Source organism: Cyprinodon tularosa, unplaced genomic scaffold, assembly GCF_016077235.1.
Source record: "Cyprinodon tularosa strain WSP-4 unplaced genomic scaffold, ASM1607723v1 ctg166, whole genome shotgun sequence".
NCBI classification, from domain to species: domain Eukaryota; kingdom Metazoa; phylum Chordata; class Actinopteri; order Cyprinodontiformes; family Cyprinodontidae; genus Cyprinodon; species Cyprinodon tularosa.
The window spans coordinates 1650089-1673614 of NW_024038493.1; the positions used below are offsets into that span (position 1 = coordinate 1650089).

Consider the following 23526-nt stretch of genomic DNA (forward strand, 5'->3'; position numbering starts at 1 on the left):
ACACTTTGCTCTCTGAAACAGTGGAGGGTTAGTGGTGTTCCAAACACCAAGTATTACGTTAACAAATGTTGAAACACATAAAACACATCACTACAACCAGTCCAATCAGGGTTCTATCTTCTCCCTGCTTACTTCGGTAGACGGAGGCTGAAACCTTAACAGGGATTTCTCATTTAGACCCACAGGCAGCGTCCTGCTGCTCCAAAGCAGAAGGGAGATCGCATCTGAGAGCGAAATCAACAGCTGAGTAATGCGCAACATACTCATGAAATCAGGCGCATTTTAGCACATATTTAATGCATTTAATAACTACATATATGAAGTTTGACAAGGCAAATTTGATCAGGTTTTGCCTCCTTGGTATTCAATGAGGCATTGTCACTGCTATACAACCATTTGTATAGAGATATTATTCCGCCTTATGTTTCTTAATCTGCATGTTTCCTAGTAGTTCCAAGAATTTTTTAAAACTACAATAGCTAACAGGATCCTCTCCTTTGGATCTAACTATCAGTTCTAGTCCATGAGGCAGACACGGTCTTCTTTTTAAGACTAGCTTAAAACTTTCCTTTTTGATATAGCTTAGAGTGGGAGGTTATCCTGAGCTGCTCCATCTACAGTAGTTACACTGCTATAGACTGTGGCTGCTGGAGGACATAGGGACCACTTTTCCTCTCTGCTTATGTTCCCTCTGCTTTTTTCTTGTCACAGTAGCTTCATCAGGCCTGGTTCTGTTTGGCTGTGAGACCATCCTGGAGATAAAAATATGCTGGGGTGCTGCAGTCAACACCTGTTATTACTGATGATGGAGTTGGGCCTGTTTTTCAAGGTTTATCTTTGTTTGTCTCCTACACATAGCCATAGGCTCAGCTTTTACTGTGACTTAGTTTATGTGTTCCCTTTCATCCCTTTGAAAATAAAGACTAGTCGAGAATCGTCAGACTCGTAGGAACTGTTTTCTTGACAGTGTGCTAAGATAACTATAAAATTGTTGCCCCGGCTTAAAGCAGGTGTAAGACATCGGCCTGGTGTTCAAAAAATAATAAAGGCCGAAATGATCAACAATAATGTGATTTGTTAATGAAGATAAAATCATAAAACACTGAACATAGTCTGAATAAAATAAAAGCTCTAAATAAGATCAATGCATGGAGGACAATTTTCCTGCTTTAATAGAAAACATGAGGGAAACAAGATTCAGATGAATGAGAAACCTAGGAAAAAAAATATATTTAACCATTGTTCTTTGATTACGGGACACTAAGCAACAATTTACATTAGAGAAATACACAGAATTGCCCTGATTTTACAAAGGTTTTGCAAAAACTCCAGGGTTTCTTTACTTTTCTTTAAAGTTAATAAAATTTGCATGTAATAACATCTTAATAAAATAATTGAACTTTATTGATCTAACATTGGAGAAATGTACCTCTGCATTTAACCCACCCCCTTGGGGAACAGTGGGCTGCTATCGTGGAGCGCAATCGGGGGGTTAAGGGTCTTGCTCAGAGACCCAGAGAGGCAGTCTGTGAAAGTGGAACTTAAACTCAGTCGTCTCTGTTTGAGAAATATCATTTGATCAAGTCTTTTCTATCATTCCGCACTATAATAAAAGTATATATGAGTAATGCTGATATCATATTGGGTCAATATTAGTATTGGTCAATACTCATAGCTGTAATATTGGTATTATATTGGAAATTAAAAGTTGTATTGGGAGTAACGTTAGTGCTACCCACTAGGCCACCACCATAGCCACTTCTTTGGAAATTGGGACTAAGATTAAACACAGAAGAAGAAAAATCGGTTCTGATTCTTTTTTGCAAAATTATCCTGATAATGAGATAAATGTGTAAAGCTTTCTGGACGTTTTCTGTCTTTTGTCACATCAAAGTTATGATTATGACAAATCTATTCTCAAACTCCTGAATGGTACCGGTAGGGATTTGTTTGTAGAACGAGAACCAAATGACTACCACATGGTTAACACTCCATAAGTAAGCATGGAAATTGTTCGACATCTCCTCTAAACACTTCAGACAAACGTCACCACAACTTACAGGCTGTTATTTAGACTATTGTTCATCACAGCGGATCGCCGTCCTAGTCCAGCTATATCGTTTTGCTTCCAACTAAAGGAACCGATAATGATCCGCCTCCAAACCGACATGCCATTGTTTGGTTTGAGGCCGTCCGAATGAAGCCAAACACTACAGGATCAGAAAGGAAGAAGCTATTTGATCATCAAGAGGGGTGTGAGCGGGCTCTGGCTTGGCTGCTTTATCCCTGTTTACAATTGAAATCCCTCTATAGATGACAAAACACCCTGATAAACAGAAATGATGAATATCAGATGTGTGATTGTGGCCCACATTGGATATAAGTTGAAAACCACCAAATTTAAAGCGGCGGGTTGAAATTTTATGCAACAGGGTTATGACCACATATCCCCGTCACAGGAAATTGGATTCAGTCAAAATCTACGAGATTCATATTTCCTTTGTGGAGAAATAAAAATGTCGGCAAATTTTTCAAGTTTTAAAAGCCCCAGCTTCTGTGTTGCTAAGCCTGTTTTCGTCATTACTGGACAGTGTCTATCAGTGTGTTCCGGATGGCCAATCAGTTCCGGTTTAATTAGGGGCAACTGAAAGAAGCCGTTTTTCACCTGACCACTAATAACACGTTAAAGGAAGGGGAAATGACTCCAGCAAACATCAAGGCCACAAAAATACTCAATGAAACAGGAACTGAGAACCGTATTCATTCTTACATCTGATCTTACTGCTTAATGCAAATTAGAGCAGATAGTTCACATTGAAATGGAACTTTTACTCATTTACAGACGTGATAGATCATCTGACTTTCACAGTTTTTCACCTGCATAGCAGGGGGTAGCTTGCATTTTAACAGTATTCCTTAATGTTTTGCTAATAATAAAGCTTGTGTTGGAGAATTTTCAGTATTCTTCAAAATAAAAGTGGTGGAATAAGATGCTACATCAGGATGAGTTGAAGTAAAAAAACAAAACAAAGCAAAACAAACTGGCCAAAGACCAAAGGTTGGATTAGTTAGAACTGTTTACACTAAACCCAAAGTTGCATTCCTCTGACAAATTCTGCCGTTAACCAATCACATTAGATTGTTATGCCCTGTAATAGCTTGAGGTCAGAGGTGACTGAGTGTCAGCATCCTCCCTCAAATGGACAGAAGGAGGAGAAAGGAAAGAGTTAGGTCGAAATTGTTCCCAAGCACCACTGCAGCAGATTTCCCTGTTAGAGGAAAACAACAAAAACAAACACGTGTGCCTGCTGTGTTGACCAGTTGCTCCCAGTCTCTCACTCAGCTCGGCTGCCACAAATCATCAAAGGCTCCCCCAGCCTCAAAGAAGCAACTCCCGTGAACTCAGCCTGCCTCGTTCCCATGGGAGAAACTTTCCCAGGACTGTGACAGAGCAGCCTACATGCAAAACATCCAGAGGAAAAAAAAGTCGACTTCTGTAGAGCTGATATCCAGGAATCTCTAATAGTCAAAGCTGTGCAACTCCTACTCAAAGTTTGAGTTAAATATACATACATTCAGAGGTATGACCTATTTTATGAAACAAAAAGAAGGCAGGAATTATTTTTTTCAGAGCTGCAAAGAAAACATGTCCCTTAAATATTCTTACCTGCAAGCTGGTGCCCCTATCCCTCTGTTCCGTCTGTGACTGGCTGCTACCTTTACATACTCAATGCCTTCACACCCCTTCGAAGAGAGAGTCAAAGCAACAGAGCGTGTACTGTAATGCAAAAAAACGTCCTCCTCCCCCTCTTACTCCAAACAACAACAGTAATCCCAAACGTGCGCCAGTAGAGCTACTGAACTCGATTCTGCGTGTAGGCTTGCATGTCTGTGCAGCCTCTGGACTGGACCAGGATGCACTCGTTACACTGCTGGCTTCAGTTCTCTACCATCAACTGCCAAGAAATTTTGAAACATGCTATATAAGGCCAAGAAAGTGGCTAGGGGCTCCTTAAGACTCCGGTACCCAAAATGAGAGAGCAAAAGTCGTTCGGGGGCAGTAACTGTATCCCTCTGTATTCCTCCTTCTGCTAACACGCTCTCCTCCCTTCTTTTCCTCATAGCTCTCTTTGTAAGCTGCTGACACTACTTGACAGAAAGCAAAAAAAGCAAAGCCTGTAAAATCTCTGTTTTGTGTTTCAGTATGACAAATGAGGCTAGACATACATCAGAGATAAAAAAAACAAATCCAATTGAAATGAAAAATGCATTTGCTGAAAGATCAAATAGATCAAGAAATTGGCATAATTCTGGTTCCATATTAGGTCTGGATGCAAGCTGCATTTCAATGGGAAATAGTATAAAGGGGCTGTAATTAATTCCTGAGAGTCGGCCGTATTGGGTCAGCTTTGATATCCAATCAGATCCCACAAAATCCTTGGAACATGAAGCCTGTAAGGAACCTGGTTGGCCACAAACCAGCTAGTCTATAGGAACGGCTGTGGGTTCCTTGTCTACTGAAAATTACTTACTGTTATAGTTCGCCTGTCAGACACATTAGAAACTGCTTGGTAACTATGGCTTCATCTGTTATCCTGCATTTTTTGGTACATGGTTTTATTATACAGGTGCATCACTGTTAATTTGAAATGTGAAAAGTTTCTATGTACCGTCGTACATTTTATTGCACTGCTGCATTGCAGTAAGATCCATCTGTACAGCGTCTTTCACCCTGCAATGAATGCGTGTACAGTGCCTTTCACTCTATCTATCTATCTATCTATCTATCTATCTATCTATCTATCTATCTATCTATCTATCTATCTATCTATCTATCTATCTATCCATCTATCCATCTATCCATCCATCCATCCATCCATCCAGATTTCTCCCTTTCTCCATATAGACTAACATTTGATTGTTCACGCTCTCCATAGTTCCCCTGTGGCACCAGCACAGGGCGGGTGTTAAGCGCCTTTAGTGAGCATGTGCGTTTCCTGTCACTTGCGCGGTGAATCGTGCCGCCTGCGCTGTACGGAGATGCAGGGGAAACCGTATCTGATGGGGAAACGCAGCTCTACGTTTCACCGGTATTTCCATCTGGAAAACGCTGTCTTGCTGCTGGAGTCCTCCTCACTCTCCATCTCTGTGTGTGTGCTGTACGTTAACAACCGCCAGCGGAAACACCCACCTACCCAACTGACAGACGAAATCTCACGGAATCTCACTATACATCAGCCAATCCCATCTCTCACGAGTCCTATCATGAATAAAAGGTTACTTGTGCGACCTGAGTAACGGTGTCAGCAATAGTAACTGCTTTATAGTTACAGTCAAAGTAATTACTAAGGCCGTTACTTTCAACGCTGTTACTCCCATCACTGGTATAAGATATATGTATCAGTCGTGAAAGGAACAAGCTAGAAGCCTGTCAGTTGGAGAAAGATGTTGAAAAAAGTCTTCCGGTACTTTGATGGATCGCATCCAGGAACACTGTATTTGCTCAAATGTATGCATACAGCTCTATTTAGGGTCTGTCCCCGTCACTTGAACACACTAACTTAGCAAAAAACTATATTTCCCCTATGTCAGATTTGCAACTGAAACCAAACCGCAATGGATGCATAAGCACTAGAAGTACACATATGCAGAAAGTGTGGATGAGCACACATATTTGTGTTTGGTTGGCACATTACAACCAATGACCCTCTGGAACAGAATGAATGTCAACTATACCTTTAGGTTCGTAAATTAAAAGCTCAATCGGAATGCCTGAAATCGGAAAGGACACTCAAGCCAAAGCAGAAGTAAACTGCTATTCGAATAATGCTAGCAGTAAGGAAGGAGCCATGACCAGGAAGCAGTATGCTTTCTAGTGCTAATGCAGTTAACATAGGGTTGTCCTGATAAGCCTAGCCACTGCTAGGAGCTATACAGTACCCCACGATCCTTAGCGCCACAGGAAGAATTGGCATATTTTAACTCATGGACTCCAAAGAAAAATACAAAGGTTCTTCACTGTACTCTGTTTTTATAATGGGCAGCTTCAGCCGTTAGCTTCATCTGTGTACATTTTCATTTTGTAGTTCCTTTCCAGAAGGCTGTAGTCCCAATTTGACAAGCATGTCCATCAAGAATAATATCCGTAGATGGATTCAGCACAGTAGTCTGAAGCTTCTTTCATGCTCGAGATGGCTCTTTCTGTTGACACCGCGTAAAGTGAAGGAATAGGAGCTATGAGTTACAATTTGAAGTTTTCTGATCGAACCTAAGAGTGTTTCAGTAGAATAGGATAATATCAGTGAGTTTGACAACTGATGCTCAGTTCTACGAATGGTAAAAACAGCAAAAGGCACAAAACCCACAGCACTCAGAAGCAGCAGAAGACAGGCCCTACTGTCTTCTGCTGTTCTTGGCTGATACTGTAGGTCACAGCAATCCCAGTTAGAGAGACACAGGGTATTACACCAGGGTAGCCATATGCCCAATACAGAGAAAGGTCATCACCTAGACACTGTAGCAGGACCCAATACAAGAGGTGGAAGAGACACAGGCTGTGTCAGAATGTCCGCCCTTATATCTATATAGGGTACTGTATAATTGTTATGCCATTTTAGATGAGTTATCAGTTAACTGAGTTCACTATAAGGTCTACTATATAGTCCTCGCTATATATAGTAATTGAGGGATATAGGGGTTAGGGTGGACAGAGTGAGATGCAAGGCATCTAAACAGGGCACCTCCCCTGAACAAGAACAGGTGCCCCTTTGGCAGGGACTGAATGTCTTGCCAGGGCTAGCCAAGTTAATGGCCTAAAGTCGAAAGTCCAGGTACCTAAGGATCCATTGGATCGGTCAGGACAACAGACATTACAAATTACCCTGCATTTGCAACCAGTTTCCAATCCCAAACTGTCCACTCACATATGACCCAAACCCCTTGACCCCTTAAAGGCCTTTCCCACCTGGTTCATAGCAGTCACTTCTCTGAGAGTCAAAGCAGGCCATTTGTGATACCTAAAACACTTAATTTTCTAATCATTAAACCAAAACCTATTGTTTCTAGTCCAACTGATCAAGAAAATACCTTTATTCTGATACCTACAGTACAGTGGCTGGTTGACAAAAAAAATTTTTTTTCAATGCATTTAAATGTCATTAAGTAGAACAACCTAACAAAGATCACCTCAAAGTTTCCTATTTTAAAAAATATAGATCGAGGAAAGTATTCAGCTGCCACTCTCTGGCTTTTCAGGTCTTTAAGTGAACTTAGCTCTTGACCTTCAGATGATGACCGAGACCAATTAGTCCATCAGTCATCAACTAGCCCCTGGTTATTATACCACTTGTACCATTTGTCTGCCAACACTATCTGTAAACTACCATCCTGCATCTATACTGCCAAAGGGCAGTGCTATGGAAACATGCTGTGGCAGCTCTTTGATGTAACTTGTCTGCACCGGGGAAACAGAGTTTCTGTGTTGGGCTGCCATGGAATGAAAAGGCTTGGCTCCGGTGAACCTGAGTCTGTGCATGTGTGTGTCCCGTCATTTTCTTTCTCCCTCCCATCCTACCTTTTTCACTTTCATGCTTGGATGGGTATTTTTTTTTCCATGCCAAACATTCCTGAACCTTTCTGAACCCTGTGGAGTTCGTACTGCATTTTCTAGGTTGCCTTGTCTATCTCCAGTTTGGAAATAGACCTGATCAAAATAAAAACCAAAGATGGAAAAAAAAATTCAGACATCAACAAAAATAATTAAAAACATGCCTGTTCTGGTCCTAATCCAAAAGTGAAAATATAAAAATTCTTGACATAAGGAAGTTATTAAAAATATACCCTTTATATTGAACGTTGAAAAGGCTAATTGTAAGGAGACTGGCTCTATTAAAAAATTGAAAAATAAAATTTTAAATAAATGATAAATAAATACACACACACACAAACTTGTCTCACAATCTTTGCGGGGCCTTTCCATTGAGACATTAATTCCTACAGCCTAACCGTACCCTGACCAGACATCCCAGATTTCCGGGGACAGTCCCCGTTTTGGACCACCTGTCCCTGGCTAAAGCTGTCCCTAGAAATTACCCCGATTTTAACCTTATTATCAATGCATGGTGAAATGTTGTGTGTAGGCAAGGTAAGGCAAGGCAAGGCAAATTTATTTGTATAGCACAATTCAGTATAAAGACAATGCAAAGTGCTATATAGGAAAATATAGAAAAATAAAACAGAATCAAAGCAAGTAGCAAAAAAAAATGTATATATAAAAAATTTTTATTAAATTAAAAACGCAGAAACAACAAAGAATATTAAAAACAGTTGGACTAAAGAAAATAAAAAAGTGTAACTAATGATGTTTCAGTTGAACTGTTTAACTAGAACAGTCGAAGGCAATACTAAACAAATGTGTTTTTAGTCTTGATTTAAAGGAACTCAGGCTTTCTGCACTTTTACAGTTTTCTGGAAGTTTGTTCCAGATAAGTGGAGCATAGGAACTAAATGCTGCTTCTCCATGTTTAACTCTGGTTCTAGGTCTGCAGAGCAGGCCGGAGCCAGAAGACCTGAGTGGTCTGGAGGGTTGATACACTGATAGCAAGTCTGTGATGTATTTAGGTGCTAAGCCATTCAGAGATTTATAGACTAGCAGAAGTATTTTAAAGTCTATTCTCTGAGATACAGGGAGCCAGTGTAAGGACTTTAGAACTGGGGTGATGTGCTCTACTTTCTTAGCCTTAGTGAGGACACGGGCAGCCACTGAAAGCCACTGTAGACCGTTATTACGGTAGAAAGAAAGTGTGAGCATGTTGTGCACAGAAACAGCTGTTAGCTTGCTGATTGGCAGCTGCTAACGTATAGATGTGGAGCAGAGCGCACCACTTCTAAAAAAGACGAGGAAGTTTATTAACACAACCGGTCCCAGTTGCCCTGTGTTATGGTTACTGTGTTAATCTATTAATTTGATTTAAATTGGGCTGATCATTGTGACAAATATTTTGTTTGTGCCCAGGTTAATTAAAAGAATGGCTTTGATGTGTTAGTTTTACAAAAGACGAGAACCGTAAATGTAATTTAAATCAAGCTAATCAATAAAAAGTAAGACAAAGCATTGGCTGCAGCTGGGATGGGTAAATAAGCTCAGATAAAATTAAACACAATGATTGAAAATCCTTGTAAGGTGCTAATCTGGTTTGGTGTTTCTCCAGGGATTAACAAGCGTTCATCTAAAGATTTTTTTAGAACTGATTGGTGACTTATAATTTCTATTTTCAGATAGTTATTGTAAGTAGAGTTATAAGTTGTTTTGCTGTTTTATGGTTGTGATTTATTAGCATAGACTACCAGGCTTAGGTCTAGTTTTCTGCCACTCAGTTTGCATATATGAAAGTTCCTCAATATGAAAAATAAGGTGCAGTAAAAGAAAAATTGAACGAGACAAAATCTGCATGATCTGGGAATGATGGAGGAATAGAGATAATCGCCTGTTTATTGTTCATTTATTAGGGTGTTTTTGCTTGTTGCAACAATCATAATCAAATGAATAACCAACTTCATAATAATCATAATATGTATGATGTGATTATATGTGTTTGATATGGATATTGATTGTATTATGTCCTTGTGTTAGATTAGTGTAAGACTGATAGGAGAGGAGGTTTAGAAAACTGAAAGAAGATTGAATAAGAGCGGGGGGAAATAGGAACACGGATCGAAAGATCAGTTGAAGAGAGGGAACAAAAATCTACTTAGTAGAATAAAACAGAGAGCAGGCAAAAGTCAGTCAGCTACAAAGAAAAGAAGATAGACTGGGGGAAAGACAAGGAAGACTGAATGCCCAGATAGCACTAATAAACAGTAAAGATTGATTAATTTGATTAATCTTAGGAAATTGGAGAGTCATATTCCCAGATTTACACTTGATTTTTGTTGTTTGAATATTAATAAATTTGTAAAAATGGATAAAAGTTTCACTGTCCCCTTTTCTTATTTTAATTTTCATGATATCTATTTATTTTAATCTACAAGCTGGAAATGTCCCAAGGTTGGAGTTCAGAAATCTGGTCACCTTACCTAACCGTGACCCTAACCCTAACCATTATGGCTTCATACCTAACTTTAACCCCAACCTAAACTCCATTCACATCTTAGTCCTAAACCTTAGCCCTGACCCAAAAACAAAGTTCTCTTTGTGGGGTAGCAGTAAATGCCAGGCACGTGCAGAGGGGGGGGCTAAGGGGGCTTGAGCACCTGCCCCTTTTGCTCCATGATCCCAATGTGCCCTTTTGGTCCCTTTTTTTTTTTAATTTATTTATTTATTTTTTTATTTGACACATGTACTGAAATTATTATTATTATCTTTTTTTTTTTTGGCAAGAAAAACAATACAATAAGCCCTCCGGTCACATTGTTACCTTTGACCTTTTGCCGGTGACGACGCACTTGCCTCTCGCACAGTCAGATAAGGCGGCTAACTGCGGAGCTAAAGGTAGCGAATATTCCACATTACACTGTGGCCGCTGCTCATTTGGCCCTAAGCAAGATCAACCATGATCGGACGGATGGCCATTTCTTCAGTCTGCACCGCCTCTCCAATGTCAACCTGAATAGACATGTAAGTGAAACCAAATGAGCCCCGTGGATGATGCAGTATTGTTTGATCTAAAACACTGTTTACTCTGTGCTTTTAGTCTTTTACATTGAAAATTATGTTTTTTAATTCACAAAAAACTGTTCTGTAATGATTACAGAACAGTTTTTTTGTGAATTAAAAAACATAATTTTTGGTGAAAATACTGGAGTAGGCTTCCTACTTGTCAGACAACGGAAAACTTTGAACTTTGTATAATTTCTCTACTTTAGCAAAGAGTAGCGGTTTAAACGGAGGAAAGTATAGGACGCGGCGCGCCTTTCTCTGAAGAACTACTGAGCAGGAGGAGACAGCCAGGTGAGGAAAAGCTGTTCTTATCTATCGATTCAGTATTTTTATCATACAGACATTAGGCTGTTGTTCTTGTGCTATGAGCTAGCTGCTAGCTAATGACTTTGCTAGCAAAGCAAGATAACTAAAAAGCTTCCCTGTGTCGTTAATGATAGTAGGACATTCTTCAGTATTACTTATGCAGTAGGGGCACATCGCCCGTCAAAAACCTATTATCTCCATAACGGATATATGTCTGATTTTCTAATTTCCTTTGCTGCATGATGTACATTTCATTTATTCTAGCGTTAGGTAAATGTATCTTAAAGGAGAACTCATCCAGAACTACCATGATAGATATATGATAGATATGTAAGAAGCTGGTGAAAACAAAACTGCGCAGCTTATGCAAGGAGGATCGGTTGTCAGACCTTCTTTTGTTGGCAATCGAGAAGGATGTGCCAATCATTCACAGTAAGGTTATTAACATTTTTAAAGACATGGCTAACAGAAAACTGCTGCTGTGAACAAAAGAGAACAAAAATAGCAAAAATACTTAAAAGTTGGAAATTTGTTTTTAAACAGTTAAATCACCATGACGGAAAATAAGTTTTTGGATCATAATCTTGGATTTAGTTTGGGGGAAAAAGAAAGGCAAGAGACTGAAATAAATAAGACATTGACCTTCACTCAACACAGAAAAGATGAGACAATGAGGAAAAATAGAAAAGAGAAACTGACAAGAAAAAACGAAGGGGAAAGATTGAAGAAAATGTATATAGGTACTTACAAAATACACTAAGACACAAACAGAGTAGGCTTTTCTCATGGTGACATGCATTAATAAAATGTTTGTTTTGTTCTTTTTTTTCTGCAGTTCCACGTTAAAGTTTGATGCAGCAGCTCTGCTTTTCTGAATGGACCGTCTCCATCTCCACTGTCAGTACAGCAAACCAGGCAGACATTCTTTTTTATAGATTACAGTACACTGAAAGGTTGCATTGTGCCCTTGTATGCATTTTTAACAGTTTAATTCTGTAAAGACAAAATATGTCTGGTGGTCCAGCTCTGATTTACATCTTTGGCTAAATTGCAGGTTTGAATATTGTAATACTTTCCTATAACAAAATAGACCTGCAGAACGAAATTACTAATAAAATATTTTACATATGCATAGTTCTACGTTATATGTAGAGATTTCCCTTAGCTTTGATTGTATGTATCACAATTTTGTAATTTATCATTGTTCATTAAACTCTGAAAGCTATGTGACTTTGTTAATATTCTGTCCTAAAATGCGATAAGATGTGCCCTTTTTTTTTTTTTGAGCACCTGCCCCTTTAGCGGTCTCTGCACGGCCCTGGTAAATGCGGATTCCAACCAGTCCAGTAAAACTGGAGCACCTTATAGCGTCAGCTAAAATGCCACATCAGGCTTAGAAAACACACTTTTTAGGTGTTTTATTTAATATGTTGCTTTTTTAAGCCCTTTAACTCTGCTGCTATGTGGTGATAGGCATCTTGACTGTCAACAAACTAGAGTCACAAGCTCCAACAGCTCACCAGTTGCTTCTGCTCACTAGCCGAGCAATTAAACATCATGCTAAATCCCGCTACTCTTTATGAACAGCTCCCACCATGCGCTGTCAGTGTACCTGCCTCTGATCACTCTGTAAAAATGTATTCCGCAGTTATACATTCAGGTAGAAGCAGAAGCCCAGTACATTTCTTGGGTTCCATTTAATGTCTTGGCCGGACAAGATCTGTGTTCTTCAGCGAAAGGTCTGACAAAGCAGCGCTGCCCCAATAAGAAAACTCTGCCCCAAGAGTTGAATAAAAGAACAATGAATACAAGATGCAGAAATAATAAAGAGCCTGAAAATAAAAATGGGTGTAAGTACTTAAAATACTTTAAATATTATTTATATATACTATATATATATAGTATATATAATTTAATTATTTATTTAAATATATGTACATACCGTATTTTCACGACCATAAGGCGCACCGTAGTAAAAGGTGCAGTCTCAGCTATGTGTGCCATTACTGTATTTAACACACACATAAGGCACACCGGATTATAGGGCGCGGGTTTTATATACCGGTACATATCCTCTACTACGTTTAAATACCTCTACTGCGTATTTAAAAATAGAGCGGGAGCAAAACTGAGTATGATTGTGCTTTATTCATGTATTTATTACAAAGTATTAATCAAACCCATCAAAGTCATCATCCTCTGTTTCTGAATTAAACAGCTGTGCTAAATCAGACATGCCAATTTCCCCTTCTTTGCTATCAGAGTCACTTTCCGTGCCGGGCGGCTCCTCAGAAATGATGCCGGCTTTTGCGAAAGCTCGAACAACAGTACCAGTAGACACGTTAGCCCAAGCATCAACAATCCATCCGCAAACGGTGGCGTAACTTGCCCGGCGCTGCCTTCCACTTTTCGTGAAACTTTGGTCTCCGTCGGTCATAAATCGCTCCCACGCCGCTCGCAGCCTTACTTTGAACGGCCGGTTCACACCGATGTCGAGCAGTTGAAGTTCCAGACCCCCCGGGATAACGGCGAGCACAGCGTTAATTTGTTTCACCTTGTTTTTCACATCGGCTGTAAGATGTGATTAACACATCACAGATTAACAGCGATGGTGATGCGTGGAAAAAACCACCTGGTCTCCTTACATACACCTCCCTCAGCCACTCTTTCATCATCTCCTCATCCATCCAGTCCTTTTCATTTGCCTTAATAACGACTCCATTTGGAAAAGTCTCTTTAGGCAAAGTCTTTCTCTTAAAAATCACCATAAGCGGCAGTTTCAAATCCACGCCCACACTTCCCCCTTTAACGTTCTCATGGTGGTCTCAACAACGTCCGCAGTAACAACACACATAGGGCGCGCCGCACATTTTGAGGGAAAAAAAGACTCTTAATGCGCCTTATAGTCGCGAAAATACGGTATATATTTCTATATATATATTGTATTTAGTATTTATATAAAATAAAAGTAAAATAGTCTCCAAATCAATCAATGAATACATATATTTTTAAGTAAACAAATCTTGAAATAAATGTTTTAAATCAAAATAAGTCAATAAAGAATAATAAATAATGTCTGGAAATAAATACATTTTGAAAAAAATAAATACCACAAACTATTAAAAATGAATAAATAACTAAACAAATTTCAAAATAAGCTTAAAAATGGTATTATGTATTATGGTATTTATTGGTACGTTTTATTTATTCAGTGGAATATTTGTTGATAGCTATCTTTTCAATATACAATTCATTTTGAAATAAACATCTCTCCATAGAATTGCGATCTGTTCTGGGTTGTTTGTGACACAGTAATTTAATAATTCCGCATTTAACACAAAGATTTGTTTCCATTGGTTACTTTCATTTTAACAAAAAAAAAAAAGACTTTATTTTATTTCCTGTTAAAAAGTTTGCTAGACCTTTTAGATAACAACTTTGTACAGACAAAGTTGTGGAAATGCTTAAAATGTTGCCATATCCCTTCCACGCCACGGGTAGGCAGTAAGTTCGTTGAAACTCTACGCTCCCTGCTTTAAAAGGTGCCGCCACGACTTAATATCCAAATGTCCACACGGGAAGAGTCATTTTCGCCTGTGTACATGGAAAAGAAGACAACCAGGATGTTTTTTAAAGCCTTACATTTGGATCATGTTGAGAAAATTAGCAACATGGTGTCCCTCAGAAACAATGAATAAAAACCAAACTTTTCCAAAGACACTGGAAAACATTGACTAAAATCGACCTTAACTGGTAGAGAGAAGTGCTCTATAAATTTGTATCATTTAGACTTTTTGTTGCAATTTATTTGTCTAGTACAATAAGGAAACAGAAAGTTGTGTTATTTGCAATTAACGCCACATGATATTTTAATTTTCTTCACTTTCCTCTTCAACTCAATCTAAGGTTTTTCATTTACAAAGAAAGAAATCAACCAGCGAGGGTAAAAACAGCCCAAAATTTAACCTTAGGTTATAAAAACCTAGCTCAGTGTCTTGTAATACTAACACGCACTTTATGGAGCATGTCATTTGCAAGGCGTCTAATTAAGTGACCTCTCCCAGTTTTCACACGTCACCCAGGCGCAGATGTGGATTAAAATGTAAGGGTGCTCAGATTGCAAATCGTTGACGCCACCTCAACAACTAGGGATATAGAGGCTCTACTTGTTAACCAAATGTCAATAAATTTCAGTAAATAAATAACAACATGTTTTGGAAGTTATTTCCAACGATAAACCTGAAAATATTGACTTTAGAATAAAAAGAAAACAAGAAGAAGTCGTCTTCTTTTTCTCTCTGAGAAGCAGCCAATTAGATATCAGGGTCTCTTTTAAAGCGTTCCTACTCCCCCCCTCTGAATTTGATGGAAGAAGTTGACAATTTAGATCATTTATCGAAAGAAACAGGAAAGAAATAAAAACAGATAAAAAAAAAACATGTAAATGAATTCATTTTTTCAAAAATGAACATTATTATTGTAATCTTTAACATTTAGATTTAATTGTTTAATGATATATTTAATTATTCATTTTGCATTCCGTAATGTAATGGTAAATTAAATGTTCAATGATGTATGAAATAATTACGCAGTACATCTATCTATTTTACTTTACATTTAACTACTTCATGGTAGATTTTTTTCCCTTTTTGTTTCAGTTTGATTTTTTAATAGTGCACTTGTATATTTCATTTTCCATTATTTAACGGTACATTTATTCATTTCATACATCTACACTTATTTGTTTCATGACATTTATTTTATTTAATTTTGAACCCCCAGCCCCCAGAAGTGACTAATGGGCATAAACAACAGATTAATAGACAATGAATGTCTATAAGACTATAAGATGTGAGAAACTAGTCTTGAATCGAGGACGGAATTTGTCCATTTACATGTGAAAAATATCAGAAAGGAACACTAAAACATAGTCAAAAACTTAGCAACTCAAATGTATTTCTCTAAAAAGCAAAAGAAGCCACTTTGAGACCAGGATTGTTGTTTGCAAGAGAAATATTTAGACTTCATACATTCTCCCTGGTCATGTCCAACTCCTTCCCATCATTCCACTCTCTCCCTAAGATTTTCCTGCCAAACCTCCAACCCGCCGGCCCACTGAACATGACAAACCACGGGAATAGCATTCCTGGAGGCTCGTCTGAAAAACGGCTGGGATAAATCAGAAGGAATAATGAGAACTACTTTCCACAGAGGGCAGGAGGATAAAGAAAAAAAAAGGCCCTTAACGACCGATGCTTTGCGAGGGAAACACAGAAGCTGTGCAGTCAGGCTATTGAACGGCATGCTGTTTGGATGATCTGCTTGCATAGCTTGGTTTTATTCATGCCAAGGCTATACCAGGTCAAGATCAATCAGAAACTAAACATTAGAATAAAACCAGAGGAAATAATCCATAGTGAAGGTCTTCAACTCATATGGGGGAGATAAAAACCAAACTGCAGCACTCAGAGAAGATAATTAATATTTGTGATCATCAATGTTAAACGTCATAGCTACGACGTTTTCATCAAAATGTAAATATTTTCTAATTAAATTATTCATATATATATATATATATATTTATATATATATTTATATATAGCTCCATCTTATATCAGAGATCTGATTGTTCCTTATGTTCCTAACAGAGCACTTCGCTCTCAATCTGCAGGTTTACTAGTGTTTTCTAGAATTCCTAAAAGTAGAATGGGAGGCAGATCTTTTAGTAATCAGGCTCCAATTACCAGTTTTAGTCCGTGAGGCAGACACCCTGTCTACTTTTAAGGCTAGGCTTAAAACTTTCCTTTTTGATAAAGCTTATAGTTAGAGTGGCTCAGGTTATCCTGAGCTATCTCTATAGTTCTGCTGCTATAGGCTTAGACTGCTGGAGGACATAGGGAGCCCTTTCATCATTCTGCTTCATTCTCTCTCTATTCTCCTATTCTGCACAATCTGTTAGTTCAATCTCTAACGTTGTGCTCTCTCTGCTTTTTCTCAGAGTAGCTTTGCCACATCTGTTCCTGTATGGTTGTGACACCATCCTGGAGAGAAACATCAGCTGTGTTGCTTCCATCAACACCCTTGTTTATAGATGCTGGAGATCGGCCTGTTTTCCAGTGTAGTCCTGTTTCTCTTCAGCTGGCTTGGTGCTCGTCGGCCTGGCTGTGTGTTTCCTGGACGGGGCCGCCTTTTACAGCAGCTTTTTGTGTCTCTGCTTCTTTTTCCTTAAACCCCAGTCGGCCTCGGCAGATGGCCGCTCACACTGAGCCTGGTTCTGCTGGAGGTTTCTTCCTGTTAAAAGGGAGTTTTTCTTCTCCACTGTCGCTACAAGCATGCTTAGAGTGAGGGATTGTATTTGAGTCAATGAGTCAATGCAATCAACTGGTTTTCCTTAGATAGAAAAAAAAAAAAAAAAAAAAATATATATATATATATATATATATATATATATATATATATATATATATATACAAATATATACAAAGGCTAGTTCACACTATATGCAAACAGGTAATTAATATAGATGCTGCAAATAAGGGTAGGAGTCCTGCAAACAGTAAATCTACACTGGGTAGAAGCAGAATATTTTTCCAAAGATTTTTAAAGATTTCACCCAAGGCTCATTGGCTAAAATTAAGTTGCAGGTAAAGCAGCAACTCAGGCAAACAGCTAACTGAATAATGGTTGAATTAAGTTACATTGATTCTGAATAAAAAAACATCTTTTTATGATTACAGGTATATGAGAGGACGTGTGTCAGTTTTCTAGAACTATAGGCTGTGTCCAACCATCCGCCCTAATTCATAACCCCTCAATCACTACATAGAGGTGGGACTATATAGTGGACTTTATTATGAACTCAGTCAACTGAAAATCCAGAGATATGTTCACTACTTTTCGCTCCCCGTTTGTCTTGTGACGCTGCCTCCCAGCCCAGTGCATCTTTTTTACCTGTCGCTGCTGTCGCTATCCGACAGTGGAACACTGTCAAATCCCATAATGCTTTGCAAGGAGAGCTCTCACAAAGCATTTTCTGCTTGTCTAGTGACCATGAATGATCACTACTTTTCAAGGTGCATTGTGCGAAACCTCTAATGAAAAAGGTGACGTTTCAAATTGGATTTCTTATTCTATTTATTTAAGATTGTAAAGACTTGGTTAGATGGAGAGTTTTTGCAGTGCATTGGTTTCAAAATGGCAAATTATGGATTTTTTTCCTCCATTTCTAAACCTCTGCTTTGCAGAGCTCATCGCAATTATCAGTGTTTTATGTCCTCTTTGACTATTTCCGTGTCCAGTGTCTGTCACCAACAGAATAAATAAGACTTGGTGATATTCTGATTATTACCCACACTGACATCACAAATGGCCTTGCTTGGTTTTAAAGGTATTTAGATGATTTTTTTTTCTTGGATGCTTTACAGACTCTTGGCTTTTGTTCCTATAGAAATATCTCGGGTTATTGATGGCTTCAGAGGGTGGGGGTGTTGGATGAAATGAATTATGGATGAGCAAATACTAGATCTTTTTTTTTTTTTTTGTCCTTAATCAGTCTACAATGACAAAACCACTAAAAGTTGTTCTGGTTCCCTCCTCTGATTCCCTCCCGCTGCTTGCATTCTGTTTGCTGCATTCTTCCTTGTTTCCACTGCAGATTGGGATAAAATGCGGTGAGGCTCATTGTCGGGACGTAAAAACCGGGAAGCAGAAAGTTTGCACCACATGAATTTATTTCCTCCCTTGCAGAACTTACATTCCTCTATTTTTTATTAGTCCTTCCTCGAGCTAAGTATAGCACTTACACACAACTTTGAAGATTTGTCATATAACCCTCACAAAAAAATAAACACAGTTAAAAAAAAAGTAAACATTTGAAAGTATGAAAAACTACTGAAAGATTTCAAAAAGTATCAGAGTGGCTGAAGAGAGAATACAAAACAATTATAGATGCCTTAAAACCTTTGCAGTCCTACAACCTGGAAGCTCCCCCTATCAGGGGATAAAGTCAATGCAATAAAGTCTCATGCTTAAGGAAGTCCATTTACATTACTTTTAAAATTTAAAGTCATAATAAGAAACTTTCAATTGAAATTATGGCTTACTTTCTGATAATTATGGCTTTAAAAGTCGAAATTATGCTTTTGAAAATTGAATATATGACTTTAAAATGTATAATTTTGACTTTGAAAGTAGAAATTATGAATCATGCTGTGTAATTATTCATTTAAATCTCATAATTATGTGCATGAATTCTTTTAATTATTACTGTAAATCTAATAAATATGACATGCCTTTTTTTTTCAATTTAAAGTCGTAAATGAGCTTCCATATGTCCTTGTTTTCGCAGAGCAAATCTGTATATTTGTAGGAACTATGATATTTGGGATGGGGGGGTTGATTCTGTAGACATCTCCCACCAATGGTTGCTGCAAGTGTATCTTTTTAATCTATAATAAACCATAACTGCTAACATTGCTAATGCTGCATCCATTTCAAAGCACATACAAGTTCTCATTCGTATCCTAGTGAGACACACAAAGGGCCATGAAAACTGCATTAAATAAGCTCTGTTTCATTTTTTTCTCCCAAAACATGATTAAACGTGAATTTAAAGACTATTTGAGAGAGATTGTATATGTAAAATACCAGGTTGTCACTCCTTTATTTGGAAGATTGTTCCCGTAACTTAAAGTAAAAGAACGGCACAGTGTATGTCATAATTATGAGATTTAAAGTTACTATGTTTTACTTCCTATGTTACCATTGCAGAATTTCAAGTCATTGCATCTCATTACATTGACTTCACAAGTCAAAATGATGACATATCTTAAAAGTTGGGGAGTGATGATCTAGTGGTTAGGGTATAGAGCTTGGAATCCTGAGGTTTTTAGTTTGAGCCCCACTCCCACAGACTGCCACTCAGGCTCTCTGAGCAAGATCATTAACCACCGATTACTCCCTGGGTGCCCCAAGATGGCAGCCCAAAGTTACTTTCTCCACTGTGAGATCAATAAAGTTCACTTAATTAAAAATGATGATATACCATATGATTTATTTCAAGTGGTAGGAAAGGGCTTCCATAAAAAAGGAAGAGAAAAACATGCCATACAAATCAATGACCAGATATAAATCATTACATACGATACAAATAAAAAAGGTAAATAAATTAACTAGTGAATTAATATACGATGTCATTGCTAAAATAAAAATAAAGACATGTATATAAATTCTTAAATAACAAATAAAAATCACAAGTTGTATAATTAAATAATCATACATATATGAACAAATATTAATAAACAGAAAAAAATACTTGAATCAACACATAAATAAAACAACAAAGTTAATAAGCTTAAAAATTTTTTGGCCTGAAGCAATGTTTAGGATCAATCAGTTATAAAGATAATAACTAATTTAGTAATTGAATGACAGTGAACTAGAATATACATACTCCTAAACCAGAAAATGAGCTATCCAATTAGCTCAGAGCAGCAATTAAGCCAAAACCGTGTAAAAGAAAGAAACATTCTGCATTTAATATAAACAACCTTCCCTCATGTAAATTATTTTTATATATATGTAAAATATATATAAAATATCATGTAAAATATTTTTAAAACTCCTCAATTTAAATATTATTATTTACAGGTATTACCCATTTATAATGCATTTTAAATTTTCAAACACTTGTTTAATTTAGTGTTTTTGTTTAATAAAAAAAATATTTCATCAAAAAACACTAGATTAAACGATTACTAAAGCAATCTAAAGCTGCAACTCTAAAATGTATCAATTAAATAGATTAAATTCAAAATTATATGTAAAGTATTGTCAATTTTTAATTAGGAAATAAAGACATTTCTTACCTTTACTTCACATTTCTTATGGCAGGACAGCCGACATGCTGAAATAAGAAAGGAGGGGAAATAACAATGAATTTTTTGGGTTGTTTGTAATATCTATATTTAATAAATAAAACTATACCTATGTAATAATCATAATCAATAAAAAAAAAAGTATTCTTTTTTTGTAAAGGACTGAAAATAAATCTTATAGTTTCAGCTATGGGAGTAGAATGATACAGTGCTGCCCTCAAGTGGACAAAGACTCCAATAACACATTTTTTTATTTATTAATATTTTTTCTTCATATTTCTTTAATTTTACATTTAAAGATTATGGTGCATTTTTTTGGTCAACTTTCATGTAAAATCTAAATCTTTCCATGGAGACTAGGAGCTCTGACCTTCACCACCTGAGCAGGAACAGACACCATGTGGGCAAAATGAATGTTTAAGTGGCTCATGGAAATGTTCATGTTGGTCTGATGGGAGTGGATTTAGAGAAACACGTCACTATGTCACATATTTACTCAGTAAATGTGCTAGTGAGGAATTTCCTGTTAATTATTTATAATGTTCATCAATCAGAGAAATGAAATGTTTACCTAAAATAATAATTTGTGATTTTACTGTTTTTCTCTAACATCTTGGATAGGTTTGTGAAAAAAATGTTATGCTTATCCAGCGGAGGAGGAAATAAATGTAATTATCAGATTTAAATGATGGCGATATGGCTCTCATCCAGGGCATCATCCTTAAGGGGGGAATGACACAAACAATAATAATAAAAAAATGATGTTCTGTTTTATATTGTGCGGAAAATTGACAATAAGGTCTATTCTATTCTGTTGTGTTTAGTGATATACACACATGTTAGAGTTAAGATTAATAGTTACTTAATGGTATATTAAATTAAAATGTGCCCCATCTAATTAACTGATAACCTCCACTGTCCACTAGAGGGCACAGTGGTTCATTCCTTATAAGAAAAGCTTTACTGTTATTTGCAAGAGAAGCATTACCAGAGAGGAGGCATGATAAAGTGGAAACATAAATCATTCCATAATCATTTCAGGGATTATTAACAGTCTTTGATGGCAAAAAGGATTCAGATTCTGTTCCGTTTGTAAATATTGAGACTCCGTAAATCCTTAAGTAACACCTAAATAGCGCTCATATAACCACGGGTTTAAACGATAACATCCATCTCGTTAAAAAGAACTAGCAATTAGTTTGGCAGTAGATCAGAGGGACATACCCTGTTTGATAATAGTAGTTTTACATCTTTGTACACTATAAATCAGAAGTGTTTCACATATATATCCTTTTTTTTTTCTAAATATGTCTGGTTTAATCATATGTAAGAAAAGATTTTTATGTTTATTGAGTCAGTATTCAACACAACTTTATATATAAATAAATAGACAGACAGACAGACAGACAGACAGACAGACAGACAGACAGACAGACAGACAGACAGACAGACAGACAGACAGACAGATAATGGATTTAGAAAGGACCACCTGATAGCAGAGAAAAGAGGTTTAAGAAAAAATTTTCCCTTTTATTAATTAAATAGATAAGATCAATAAAGTTTAGATTCATTCAGAAATTTATATCTTGCATCTCTAGTTGTGTTCTAGCTAGAAAACTATTTTAAATAAAATGCCGCTCAACATATAGAAGTTTCACACATTTTATAAAGAAATTAACATTTTCAAAGCAGAAAATAGAAAATATAAAAAAAAAAATGGAAAGTGGAAAATTAAAGTTTGTTATTTTCAAACTCCTTTGGCCATTTTCAAATGTGTAAACGACCCTTCAGCAGGTTTATGAGAGACACTGTGGTACAATCGGCAATAATAAACATAAATTTTCGGAGTTATTTTAAATTATTTCTAAAGAAAGAAAATAACTGGAATTTATTAATTGATGTTTTCACTGTGTTTCATTGGTGAAACCCATGAAAATCCGTACTGTTAATCGGAAGAAGGTGAGGCCATCAACAAAAACAGAGAGAAAACACACATTACATTAGTGTTCTTAATGAAAACAATGTTTACATCCTTACAAATGAAAATTTAGTCTTTTTCCCAGAAATGGGACATAGTTATGGAGTGAATTTTATTCCATTCTTGCTGCAAAAAACACATTTTGCAAATATAAACTTGAGTAAAAAAAGTAATCCTGAAATAGAAAAAACTTTTGAATCAAAAAAGGTTTTGAGAGAAACTGTGCTGTTTTTTCTTTTTCTTTCTAATTTTTTTCTCAGTTTCTTATGTTATTTTTGCTAAACATATTTGCAGAGTATGCATCATTTCTTTTTTTTCTTTTTTTTCAAATTTCTCTTTTCCAGATTGAGTTTTACGAATTGCATGCTTTTCAAAGTGCATTTTACTGATCAATTTCTCTTCACTTCTGGAGGCAGGCTTTCCTTTGACGCTAGGAGAGAAGATGCATTTCGATTAGTCTGCAATGGATGTTAGCAAAACCATTTTTATCGGCCAAGATCTTGCGTTTGTGTTGAGGATGAAGTGAAAAGAATGTGAAACGCAATTTGAAAAGAATGTAATTCATAGGACTCAAAAATAACATCTGAGATAGCAGCAAAGCTTCTCTTTATTCCTTTTATTTAATCTTCTAATTCTGGAAATGCACTTTTTAACTTTCAATTTATAAAACATGTCCTTTGATAACGACAATAATAGACCAATTGATACTG

General features: G+C 36.9%; 1 protein-coding gene across 12 annotated transcripts in view; it reads right to left on the reverse strand.

Annotated features, from left to right (window-relative positions):
- Positions 1-23526, reverse strand: part of tns1a (tensin 1a) — a 138820-nt gene that overhangs the window by 82609 nt on the left and 32685 nt on the right. For 11 of the 12 annotated variants that reach the window (XM_038280960.1, XM_038280953.1, XM_038280949.1 and 8 more), the window contains exon 3: positions 20830-20867. In XM_038280960.1, coding sequence (XP_038136888.1) covers positions 20830-20867 — 38 coding nt within the window. Of the gene's footprint in view, positions 1-3667; positions 3959-20829; positions 20868-23526 lie in introns of those variants that run through there. The other variant, XM_038280959.1, reaches the window with a different exon arrangement.